The sequence below is a fragment of the Erinaceus europaeus genome, chromosome 1, assembly GCF_950295315.1.
Source record: "Erinaceus europaeus chromosome 1, mEriEur2.1, whole genome shotgun sequence".
In the NCBI taxonomy this organism is placed as follows: Eukaryota; Metazoa; Chordata; class Mammalia; order Eulipotyphla; family Erinaceidae; genus Erinaceus; species Erinaceus europaeus.
Window position 1 is genome coordinate 9,788,417 of NC_080162.1, and position 13,014 is coordinate 9,801,430.

At 42.3% G+C, this 13,014-nt stretch overlaps 1 protein-coding gene across 3 annotated transcripts in view; it reads right to left on the bottom strand.

Moving 5' to 3' along the window:
* The window catches only part of IPMK (inositol polyphosphate multikinase), a 50,441-nt gene that overhangs the window by 20,403 nt on the left and 17,024 nt on the right, over window positions 1-13,014 (bottom strand). For 2 of the 3 annotated variants that reach the window (XM_060190758.1, XM_016194512.2), the window contains exon 3: window positions 3,865-3,961. In XM_060190758.1, coding sequence (XP_060046741.1) covers window positions 3,865-3,961 — 97 coding nt within the window. Of the gene's footprint in view, window positions 1-3,864; window positions 3,962-4,741; window positions 4,889-13,014 lie in introns of all 3 variants that reach the window. The other variant, XM_060190788.1, reaches the window with a different exon arrangement.

Consider the following 13,014-nt stretch of genomic DNA (forward strand, 5'->3'; position numbering starts at 1 on the left):
TTCTATAATCTCTGTGATCTTGTAAACCATTATTAAATCACTAATAAAAAAAAAAAAGAAAGGAAGAAGAGAGGAAAGGAGGGAGAGCAGAGGGGAGGAGGGAGGGAAAGAGAGAGAGGAAGGGAGAGGGAGGAAGGGAGGAAGCACAGCACTGAAGCTTCATTCAATCCGGTGGCAGCTGGGCTTGAACCACAGATCAAGGCAGCTCACTAAGGGAGCTATTTCGCCAGCCCAGCAAAGCTTTATCTTTTTTTTTTAAGTCTTATCAGTCAAGTTCTAAACTTAGATAACAGTGATGACTGGACACTTTACATGGGTTGGTTTTATAGTGTGTAAGTCACATCTCAATAAAGGTCTCATAAAAAAATTAAATGGAAAAAGTTGGTCAGCAAATCCTTGTAATTATCTCAGGTTACAGTGATCTGTGGAGCTGAGTGGCAGAACTTTCTACATTTTACCACGCTGGTTTATCACCTTAGTAGCGAGCGCTAATGAAACAGGACCAAAGCAGCGAGGAGCTGGGTGGCAGTGCACAAGTCAGCGTGGGGGCGGGATGGGGATGGGGAAGGAGAGGGGGGAGGGGCAAGGGGGGAGGGGGCTCTAGGGGTGGTGGAGGGGAAAAACCAGCAGGAGCAGTAGACTCACGGTGCAGGCACCCAAGTCCCAGCAGTAACCCTGGTGGCAATAAACAAACAAAAAATGTTCAAAAAATAAAGTAAGATGGCAAAAGAAAAAGAAAATAAGAGTGAAAAGTAAATTATGTCATTAATTCAATGTTGTTATATAAATGTACGTAAGTCACATGATCACCTAAGAAATCAATACAAAATCCTCCAGCACACCTGGCGTTCCTAGACCATGTACATGCTACCCGTGCATGCGCAGCTATATATATAAATATACCTTTTATCTTTTTTTAAAAACTTTATTTTTTCCCCTTTTGTTGCCTTTGTTGTTGGTATTATTGTTGTTGTTATTGCTAACATTATCTTTTTTTTTTTAACTTTATTTTTTCCCCTTTTGTTGCCATTGTTGTTGGTATTATTGCTGTTGTTATTGCTAACGTTGTCGTTGGATAGGACAGAGAGAAATGGAGAGATGGGGAAGACAGAGAGGGGGAGAGAAAGACAGACAGACACCTGCAGACCTGCTTCACCACCTGTGAAGCGACTCCCCTGCAGGTGGGGAGCCGGGGGCTCAAACCGGGATCCTTGTGCCGGTCCTTGTGCTTCTTGCCATGTGTGCTTTACCTGCTGTGCCACCGCCCGGCTCCCGGATGTATATTTTATTTCAGCCTTTACCTTCCCCTCTTACAACTTCCATTTCTTCTCTCATTTGTCTCACCATGTTTTCTCATTTCAATAGTACCAACATCTTATTATGTTTGATCAGGAGTATTAGGATTTGCAAAAGCATTGCAATGTAGTATGCTCTTCACAACTACAGATGGGACTGTTTTCAATTTATAACTTCAATGTTATAGCTCTTTGTATACAGGTGATCTTCAGTAGAATTTAGTACTGAAAACTAAAAATGCTGATTGCTAGCAAGTCCTTTATTTTTAAATCATGTAACTGTTTATCCTAAAATATTTTATTAGCTATTTCTCCTTATATTAAGTTCTTTCTATATGCCCTACATTCAAAAAAACTGTTTTCTCAGCTACTTTATCCCTTCTAAATAAAGTTTTAAAACTAAGCATTTAATTATCTAGATGTCTCATTTAGCACCCTCTCAGCAACCTCTGCTAATCTTTTAGTATCGCCTCACTGAAGAATAATGATTCACTCTACACTGAACATCAATCAGCAACAAAGTCAAGTGGAATCGGGGTATCTTACATCACGATGGCAAATCTCTACAAAGCCGAGCCGAACATGGTGAGATTTGTGAGGTAATTTCAGCAGAATACGAGTCTCAGTCAGAGGTACACACAGAAAGAAAGGACGGAAAGAGGGAAGGAAAATCTTGCTAGTGCCCCAGCCCATTTTCCTTTCCAAACATCAGAGGTAAAAGGAAACAGCCTAAGCCCAGGTGAGTCACAGGTGTACTGTTACCTGCCTGAGATAACTAGAGCCCCCCCCCCCCCACGATGCTATTGATGAAACTGGACACACCAGCGAAGGAGACAAATAGCAGAGCAGAGGAGCAAGTTTAAACTGGAGTCTATTTCTCTCGTTCTTCTCCCCGACCCATTCATAAACCCCGCTTTCCGATAGCTAAGCTGTTTGCCTCCTCTGTGAGAGATCTTCAGGTGTGGCTATTACTTCAAATATGAGCTAAATTTAAAGGAAATGCTATTCACTTACATAAATCATTCTATGCTCTACTTGAGACGCTTAGTCCATCATTTTAACCGCACTTTAAAGGCTAAAGGTAGCTGTTGATGGCAAGGAAAGGAGTTAAGGAGGAAGTTACAAATAAATAAGATCTATTTCTTGGAGTTGGGAAATAGCTCAGCCAATAGAACACATTCCTTACCACCTACTCAAGGACCCAACGTCAATTCCTTGCACCACACAGGAGCAATCTGGATGCATGGTGTTGTGGAGCCTCTCCTCTCATTCTCCCTCTCTTGAGACTAAAAGAATGGGGAAGAAGCAAACGCACTGGGATCGTGCTTACACATGGAAAAAAATCCTAGCAATACAAACAATTTTTTCTCTTGCTTTTTTTCCCCTACTCAGCATGGGAAATCACCCAGTAAATTGTGGGGAAAGGAAAGCGTGTGTAAATTATTGGAGTGCTAATTAATAGTATATATACTTCCATTCAATTAAACAGACTGGACATCAATTACATATGCAGCTTAAAAACTGGTTGCAGACCCTCAATGACCCTGGGTCCATGCTCCCAGAGGGATAGAGAATGGGAAAGCTATCGGGGGAGGGGGTGGGATATGGAGATTGGGCGGTGGGAATTGTGTGGAGTTGTACCCCTCCTACCCTATGGTTTTGTTAATTAATCCTTTCTTAAATAAAAAAATAAAAAAAATTAAAAAACTGGTTGCAGAAAGCAGAAGTAGTAAGTCTTTCTTAATAAGCAGAGAAATATTCAAGGTAAAGACATAAAGTCTCTCTGTGTAATATCAGACCAAATTGAACAGGAAGTCTTTTCAAATAAATCAACCTCGTGAGACGGAGCTAGAAGGGGAGGGTCTGAAAGCCAGACAGTGGAGCCGGCAGAGTCTGCACCGGCCTATACAGGAGGCCCCGGGACCACGCTGACACTGAACACGTGGGGCTTCAAGGCTCCATGGCAAATGCCACAGGCGATCGAGCAGTACAGTGCTATCCTGCCCTCCATGCCGGAAAGAAAAAATGAAAAAGTTGACCCAGGAGTGGTGACTCATAGACACGAGGACTTAGTACCACCACAAAAAGAGAGGAAAAGAAAGACTAAGAGATGAAGACTACGTCTGTTTTTTATGACATTTGAGAGAGGAAAGTCAGAGCACCTCTCTCTCACATGCAGCACTGAGGATAAACAAGGGGGCTAGGGAATAGAGCACGTCCTCCACCCTACCAGCTCAGCTATTTGTCTGGTTACTGAGAGATGAATTTAAAAAAAAGAGTACGGGGAGTCGGGCAGTAGCGCAGCGGGTTAAGTGCAGAGTGCAGATGGCGCAAAGCGCAAAGACAGGCATTAAGGATCCCGGTTCGAGCCCCTGGCTCCCCACCTGCAGGGGAGCCGAGCCACTTCACAAGCAAGCGACTCCCCCTCTCTGTCTTCCCCTCCTCTCTCCATTTCTCTCTGTCCTATCTAACAACAACGGCATCAATAACAACAGCAATAATAACTACAACAATAAAATAACAAGGGCAACAAAAGGAAATAAATTTTAAAAAAAAAGAGAGAGATTACCATTAGGTGCAGTGGGAGGTGACCACACGCCATAATACTTTGGCAAATGTTTCCGTAGCTCCAAAAGAACTCCGTCGCTACAATCAGCAGCATAGACCTGAAACAAAGGAGCAGCCAGTGCTGCATGTCAGTGCGCTAAAATGCTTTCCACTCACCCTACGCGCCCCTCAAACAACACTATACTGACGAGTCATAGCTTATGGGGGGGTGCATCTCAACTGAAAAACAAGATTTGGAATAAAAAAAAAAAAAAAGATCACTGTCTTCAGTGGAAGACTTTATAACCTTCTTGGTTATTTAATTCTGGCCTCATGCTGTCTCTAAACTATTTTAACCAAAAGCAATTGTAGATAATGCTCAGAAAGTGAAAAATAATTTTTTCCCCATAGCATGCATGTAGGGGCAGGACAGATAAAATTCTCAGTTCAGGCAGCATGTCTTGACCTGCATGTGGCCCAGGTTCAAATCCTGACACCATATGAGAACACCACTGCAGTGCACAGGAAGCTTCAGTGTTGTGATATCTGTCTGTCCTTCTCAATCTAAATGGAAGGAGGGAAAAAAAATTTTTTTAAGTAGTCGGGAGCAGTAAAATTGTGCATGCTTAAGGCCCTGGCTTGACAAGAGCAAAAGTGCAGAGAAATTCTGGCTTGAGCAGGTTTAACTGACTTCCTTCCATACAGAGGTTTAGTGTCTACATGTAAAGCCATTTTAAGTTTCCTTATATTTTCTATATAAACCAGTGCTTCTTTGTTTCCCTCTTTGAATCAGTTCTAAAAACTGCTACTTTACTCATTGAATGATTTTAGTAAATCTTTTAACATATTTATTTTCCATTTATAAGGGAACTGTGATTTTATCTTTTTAAAAAATTTACCTTCAAAAAAATAAATAAAACCATTAAAAAAATTTTACTTGAAGGTCACAGAGATAACATCATGGTTATGACAAAACTTTCAGGCTGGAGGCGCCAAAGTCCCAGGTTCGATCCTGGCACCACCGTAAGTCAGAGCTGAGCAGCGCCCTGGTGAAAATAATATAACGTAGCGTAGCGTAACGTAACGTGACGTATCATAACATAACATACCATAGCATAACATATCATAACATAACAACATAACGTATCATAACATAACAACATAGCATAACATAACAAACATAACATAACGTAACAATACAACATAACATAACATATAACATATCATAACAACATAACATAACTAACATAACATCACATCACATCACATCACATCACATCACATCACATCACATCACATCACATCACATCACATCACATCCTTGGGCCTGGATAGCTCACTCAGTCAAAAGTACATTTTACCATGAATGAAAAACCAGATTCAAATCTCTAGCACTATATCAGAGTATCATGCAATAACCCTGGTGACAATAATAATAATAACAACAACAATTTATATGGGCCGGGTGGAGGCACACCTGGCTGAGCACGCATTACAATGTGTGAGGACCTGGGTTTGAGCCCCCAGTCCCCGCCTGCACGGGGAGAGCTTTGCAAATGGTGAAGCGGTGCTGCAGGGTCTCACTGTCTCTCTCCTGTCTATTTATTATTGGATAGAGACCGAGAGAAATTGAGAGAGGAGGGGGAGATGGAGAGACACCTGCAGCCCTGTTTCACCACTCGTGAAGCTTTCCCCTTGCACGTGGGGACCAGAGGCTTGAACCTGGAACCTTGTGCACTGTAATGTGAGCACTTAACCAGGTGCACAGCTGCCTGGCCCCTCTCCTTTCTTTTTTAACACTTATTTATTTATTCTCTTTTGTTGCCCTTGTTTTATTGTTGTAGTTGTTGTTGTTGTCGCCATTGTTGGACGGGACAGAGAGAAATGGAGAGAGAAGACAGAGAGGGGGAGAGAAAGACAGACACCTGCAGACCTGCTTCACCGCCTGTGAAGCGACTCCCCTACAGGTGGAGAGCCGGGGGCTCGAACTGGGATCCTTAAGTCGGTCCTTGCGCTTTGCGCCACCTGCGCTTAGCCTGCTGCGCTACCGCCCGACTCCCTCTCTCTCCCTTTCTATCATGCCCTTCCCTCTTAATTTTCAGCTGTCTCCATCCAATAAATAAGACAATAAAAAGAAAACAACAACAACTTGTAAGATATTTTACACGGTTAACTTTCACCAACTATGATCTAATTATTCAAAATCATTAAAGGTTATGGTATAAAATCCTTATAAAATCTTAGTATTAGCATTCTAAGCGTGTGCATCAAACTGTAGTAGTTACGAGTCGTAATTCTACAAAATAAACTCAAGCATGACAAAGGTTGAGATATCTATGTGATACTGAAATTTCCTGGCCTACCTTATTGAAATATGAGCAGAAGTGATATTAATCACCTTCAAGCCAACCAAGACATGACTGAGAACAGAGTGTCCCTTATCTCTCTGCTCCTGACAAAGGGACCATGAGGGCAAGTGTTCAGGACGACAACTTAAGAGGAGCCAAGTATGTATGTATGTGCTGACCTAGAAAAGTTCCCAATGCCTTTAGAAGTGAGAAGGAACGCATGGACTGAAGGGGCAGAGAAACAGCTTTCTCTTTGCACTTTAATTTTTCAAAGCTGCACAACTGGTATTTGTTGTAAAGTGTCTGGCAAGATAATCTATTCTCTCTACCTAAAAATACAGGATAAGGTATAACAAACGCTTCTTTATAGATGCTATTTCTTCATTTATTGAGCAGAGACAGTGAGGAGTCAAGAGGGAAGGGGCGATAGAGAGGGAGAGACACAACGACAGCACTGCTGCACTGCTCAAGACGCTTTCCCCCTGCAGGTGAGGACCAGGGGCTTGAACCCAGGACCCTGAGCATTGTAGCACGTGTGCTCAACCAGGGGTGCAGCCACCACCTGGCCCAGCAAATACTTTCTTTCTTAAATGAGTAGCTGTGCTTCCGAGGGAAAAACAGAAATTCAGGAGTCTAAAATAAATATACAGCCAAAGCATTAGAAGTGGTATTTGGGGTGGGGGTAGATAGCATAATGGTTATGCGAAGAGATTCTCATGCCTGAGGTTCCAAAGTCCCTGGACCATCATAAGCCAGTGCTGAGCACTGCTCTGAATAAAAAAAATAAAATAAGGGGCCAGGAGGTAGCGCAGTGGGTTAAGTGCACAGGGCACAAAGCCCAAGGACAGGTGCAAGGATCCCAGTTCAAGCCCCGGCTCCCCACTTGCAGGTGGCTCGCTTCACAAGCGGTAAAGCAGGTCTGCAGGTGTCTGTCTTTCTCTCCCCCTCTGTCTTCCCCTCCTCTCTCCATTTCTCTCTGTCCTATCCAACAACGACAGCAGTAATAACAACAATGACTAACAAGGGCAACAAAAGGGGAAAAAACAGCCTCCAGGAACAATGGATTAGCAATGCGGGCACTGAGCCACAGCGATAACTCTGGAGGCAAAAAAAATAAAAATTAAATTAAATTAAAATAAAACATGGAAGTGATATCTGGGATTCACATATGTACACTCTGAAGACAGCAACAAAAATTTCTCTGAACTTGGAGACCAGATGTAAATGAGTACCGAATTGGTATACTCAAGTAGGGAGAGTAAATAAAAGTCTAAAGTCTAAGGGCTTAGGCCTATTATTATGCATGCACTATTAATAGCAACAAAATTAAGTTTTGAATTTGGAAAGGACCTAAAGAGAAAAAAAAAAAGTCTAAAGTCTAAAGGTTAATAAAAGTTATTAAACGGTAAAAACCTTGATACCTCCTCCCTCCCGCTACCACCATTATATTATAAGAACACTAGCAGTCAAGCTGATCAAGAAAAAAAAAAAAAAGTCAGAAAAAAAAAAAACTAGATACAATGAAATTAAAGAAAAAAATACTTGAAATACTTGTTTTGCCAAGCAGACAGTTTTGTATAAAAATATAATCTCGATGTTTTACAGATAACAGTTTTAATTAATTTACAGTTAAGTTCTAAAAAACCTTTAAGGAACAAAACTCTTTTGGAAAACAAATTCTCTCATAAAATGTACAAAGAAATGGTCTTCGATTCATTATGTGTTAAAGAGAACTTGATATCAAAAATACACAATAGTATATTAAGAAAGTAATCATTCGGGAGTCGGGCGGGAGCACAGCGGTTAGTTAAGCGCAGGTGGTGCGAACCGCAGGTGGTGCAGGCGCAGGGACCGGCATAAGGATCCGATTCAAGCCCCCGGCTCCCCACCTGCAAGGGAGTCGCTTCACAGGCAGTGAAGCAGGTCTGCAGGTGTCCGTCTTTCTCTCCCCCTCTCTGTCTTCCCCTCCTCTCTCCATTTCTCTCTGTCCTATCCAACAATGACATCTATAACTACAACAATAAAACAAGGGCAACAAAAGGGAATAAATAAATAAATACAAAAAAAAAAAAAAAAAGCAGTAATTCATAGCCAGGGAAATAGCACTGGGCCTGAAGGCCTAAGGTCCCTAGTTTGATCCCCAGCACCACATGTACCAAATACAGTACTCTTGCTTCTACCTCATGTATAACTCTCTTGTACGTAATGAGTAATTTAAAAAACACAGAGAAAATAATTCAGTCTCACGTCTGAGCATTTCTTTTTAAATCAGCAGATGAAATTCAACAGTGCAATACTCAAGGACCGGGGTTCCTTCCCGGTGGTCCCCACCTACAGGGGAAGCTTCCTAAGCGGTGAAGCAGGGTTACAGATCTCTTTCTTTCTCCTTCTCAATCTCGCCTTCACTCTCAATTTCTTTCTCTGTCATTTAAATAAAGTACTTAAACAAAAAACTAAAGAAAAATATGTCTGAGTAGATTTTATTTAAAAAATGAAAGGTAGGGGCCAGGTGGTGGCACACCTGGTTGAGCACACATGTTGCAATGCACACGGACCCGATTCAAGTCTCTAGGCCCCGCCTGCAGGGGGAAAGCTTCACGAGTGATGAAGCAGGGCTGCAGGTGTCTCTCTGTCTCTCTCCCTTTCTATCTCCCCTTCCTCTCAATTTCTGGCTGTTTCTATCAAATAAGTAAAGAAAAGATAATTTTTAAAAACATAAAAAAAGTGAAAGATAGGGAGTCGGGCGGTAGCACAGTGGGTTAAGCGCACGCGGCGCAAAGCACAGGACCAGCTTAAGGATCCCGGTTCGAGCCCCCGCTCCCCACCTGCAGGGGGGGTTCCCTTCATAGGCGGTGAAGCAGGTCTGCAGGTCTCTACCTTTCTCTCCCCATCTTCCCCTCCCCTCTCCATTTCTCTCTGTCCTATCCAACAACAATGACATCAATAACAATAAAACAACAAGGGCAACAAAAGGGAAAAAAAATAGTCTCCAGGAGTGAATTCATGGTGCAGGCACCAGGCCCCAGCAATAACCCTGGAGGTAAAAAAAAAAAAAAAAAAAATACATAAAAAAAAGAAGTGGTTTGGGAGATGGCGCAGTGGATAAAGAATTGGACTCTCAAGCAGGAGGTCCTGAGTTCAGTCCCCGGCAGTACACATACCAGAGTGCTATCTGGTTCCTTCTCTCTCTCTCTCCTCATCCTATCTTTCTCATTAATAAATAAACAAGGGAGTCGGGCTGTAGTGCAGCGGGTTAAGCGCAGGTGGCGCAAAGCACAAGGACCGGCAAAGGATCCCAGTTCGAACCCCGGCTCCCCACCTGCAGGGGAGTCGCTTCACAGGCGGTGAAGCAGGTCTGCAGGTGTGTCTATCTTTCTCTCCTCCTCTCTGTCTTCCCCTCCTCTCTCCATTTCTCTCTGTCCTATCCAACAACGACAACAACAATAATAACTACAACAATAAAACAACAAGGGCAACAAAAGGGAATAAATAAATAAAATAAATATTTTTTAAAAAATTTTAAAATAAATAAATAAACAAAATCTTTTAAAAAAAGGAGGAGAAGAAAGAAAGAAAGGAAGGAAGGAGGAAAGAAAGAAAGAAAGAAAGAAAGAAAGAAAGAAAGAAAGAAAGAAAGAAAATAGAAATAATGCAGTAAATCTCTTTGGCCCACCACTCTTGTCCATCCAAGAAACTGATCTGAATGAACTAGCTATAACTACATTAACGCCTTCTTTCCATGGCAAGAGGGGAGGGGAGGAGAGTTCAAATCAGATGATTTATTTGCTAGTTTCTTCCTCCTTGTTCTCAGAAAGTCTCCTTTCCCTAGCTAGCCACTCCCCTTCTTTCCTTTCAGCTATGCTGGGGGATGTTCTCGCATTATCTCTTGCAGGTGGCATTAAGCTCTGGCCACACCTCTGCAAACAGTCTATTAAACTGACAAAGTGCACCATCTGTTTCTTGACAGACCTTTGACTCACACAGAAAGCGATTTCCTTAACTTAAGAAGAAAGTCTCAAGAAAAAAAAAAAAACTGGAAAATCATTAATATTAGAGAAACGTTTATTCAATGAAAGTAATGTGCCTTTCAGCACTGCTTCTATTCAGCACTGGAGCAGAAGTTCTGAAGGAAGCAGAGGGAACCAAAGCAGACTAACAGTGGCCTGGGAGGTGGAGCAGGGGGAGGATATTGAACTCTGGGATGAGATCTGGCATCTCCCCTCTCTCCACTCACTATTATGTCTTAACAGACAAAATCCTCCAGTCAAACGGTCAGGATTCTCTCTATATGGTACAGCACTGGACTCTGGAGCATGAGCAGTGGCACACTGGGTAGAGGCGGCCCCAGACCCCACCTGGAGAGGGGACAGACAGCTTCACGAGTGGTGGTAAGACAATGCCGCATGTGTCTCTCTCTCCCCTGATCTTACCCAACCCCTCTCTCCCTCTCTCTCTCTGTCTCTCCCTCTCTCTCTCCCTCCCTCCCTCTCTTTTAAACCAAAGCACTGCTCAGCTTTGGTTTACAGTGGTGCGGGGGATTGAACCTGGGACTTCAGAGCCTCAGGCATGAGACTTTCTTTGCATAATCATTATGCTATCTACCTCCCCTTCCATAAAAATGTTTTAAATATTTTAAAGTGTCAAAGTTATAAAATTTGAGGGCTAGAAAACTAGCAGAATGGTTATACAAGGAGCTTACCATGCCTGGGGCTTCAAGATCCCAGGTTCAGTCCCCAGCACTGCCATCAGCCAGAGCTGAGTAGTGCTCTGGTAAAGAACAAACAAAGACAGCTATAAATTCTTAAAAGTAAGACATAAATTCACATGCCCTTAAGGTATACAGGAGTTGTTTAGACATGGCACCATACGCACAAGTGGAAGAAAGAAAGAAAAAAGATCTGATAAACTGGATTTCAGCATTTTATCTTTTAGAGATGTTTTGTGGGTATTTCATTGTAACATTACATAGCTTTCAAAACTGCATCACTGAAATTAACAAGAACTTCACCGTTTTAAAATCATTCATGTTTCAAAAGGATACTAGACCAAAAAAGGTGAAAAAACTACTCATAGAATGGGAGGAAGCATTTGTGAATCATGCAGGGATAAGGGACTTGTATCGGCAAGGAAGTCCTGCAGCTAAATAAAAAGGGCAACTTGTGAAAATGCCAAAAAGAAAAGTTACATGAGTGGTGGAGTGGTACGGTGATGTGTCTCTGTCTCTCAACCTCTATCTGGAGAAGAAAGAAAGAAAGAAAGAAAGAAAGAAAGAAAGAAAGAAAGAAAGAAAGAAAGAAAGGCTATATGTCCATCAGGAACATGACGGGATCACATGGGCCTAAAACTCTGACCAAAAAAAAAAAAAAAAAACCTCTAGTGGCAAGGAAAAAAGAAAGATGCTTCATATCGTTAGTCATTAGGAAATGCAAATCTAAGCAAATATCAACAAAAACTATATATATACATATATATATATGTATATATATATACATACACACACATATATGTATATATACTGGCCCAGCCCCTAGGAACATAGCTGCAATCCCTAGGAGTGTACTGAAAATAGACATCCTAGCACATTTCCACCACCCGTAGGTCCCTAGTCTCATCTGCTCTGTTAGTGCTCTTTGGTTCCTGTTTATGAAATAATTTGCTCTGCTTTATATCTACCACCTTTCAGACACCAAGTTGCAGATGCTACTAGGATTCCATCCTGACCTCTCTGGGCAGACGACCTCACCAATGTGTCCTGGGACGCCTCTCTAGAACCCCACCCCACTAGGGAAAGAGAGAAACAGGCCAGGGGTATGGATCCACCTGCCAACATCCATGTCCAGTGGAGAAGCAAGTAAAGGAGCCAGACCTTCCACCTTCTGCACCCATGAAGAGTACTGGTCGATACCCCCAGAGGGGGGAAAAGATGGGGGAAGATGACTAAAGGACTTTGGACCCCAATTCCACTGGCACCAGAAATAATTCTCCCCAGGAATCTTTGTTTTCAGACCATCGCTGAAAAGGAAGCATATCTGGAAGTCAGGCACTGTTTCACTAATCTGAGAGAGAAGAAGAAAAAGAAGGACACTCAGAAGTAGTAATAAATGTGTGACTTAGAAAGTGAATACATGTGGCCTGGGAGGTGGTGCAGTGGATAAAGCACTGGACTCTCAAGCATGAGGTCCCGAGTTCAATCCCCGGCAACATGTACCAGAGTGACGTCTGGTTCTTTCTATCATCCTATCTTTCTCATGAATAAATAAATGAAATCTTAAAAAAATGAAATTTTGTTAAAAAAAGAAGAAAGAAAGTAAAGACACGACTGTGGGGAAAAAATGGACAGATAGGTAGATAGACAGACTGACAGACATCTAAAGTCAAGTCTGTGACCTTGGGAGAACTATTGCACTTTCTGCTAGAGAAGGATGGAGACATATAACTCTGGTGATAAAAAACAGTGTACAAGTCTACCCATATTACCTTATAGTTTTGTAAATCACTATTAAATCACTAATTAAAAACAAATTAAAAATGGTAATATTATTTAAGAAAAAAAAAAAAAAAGACCAGATAACATGGCCCAGGAGCTAGCACAGTACACAGAGCACAGGACTCGCTCGGCCACACTACTCTATACTGGGACACGCTGTAAAATGCAGTTTCCACTGAGTCAACACCAGAAAAACAATGAAGTCAGGCAGTGGCAGACCTGACTGAATGGACAGAGTGCTGTGCACAGCGAGCTGCCTAAGAAACTGGGTTCCAGTGCCCACTTCCCACCTGCAGGGGGCGCCTCATTGGCTGTGAGGCAGGCCTCACTTTCCCTC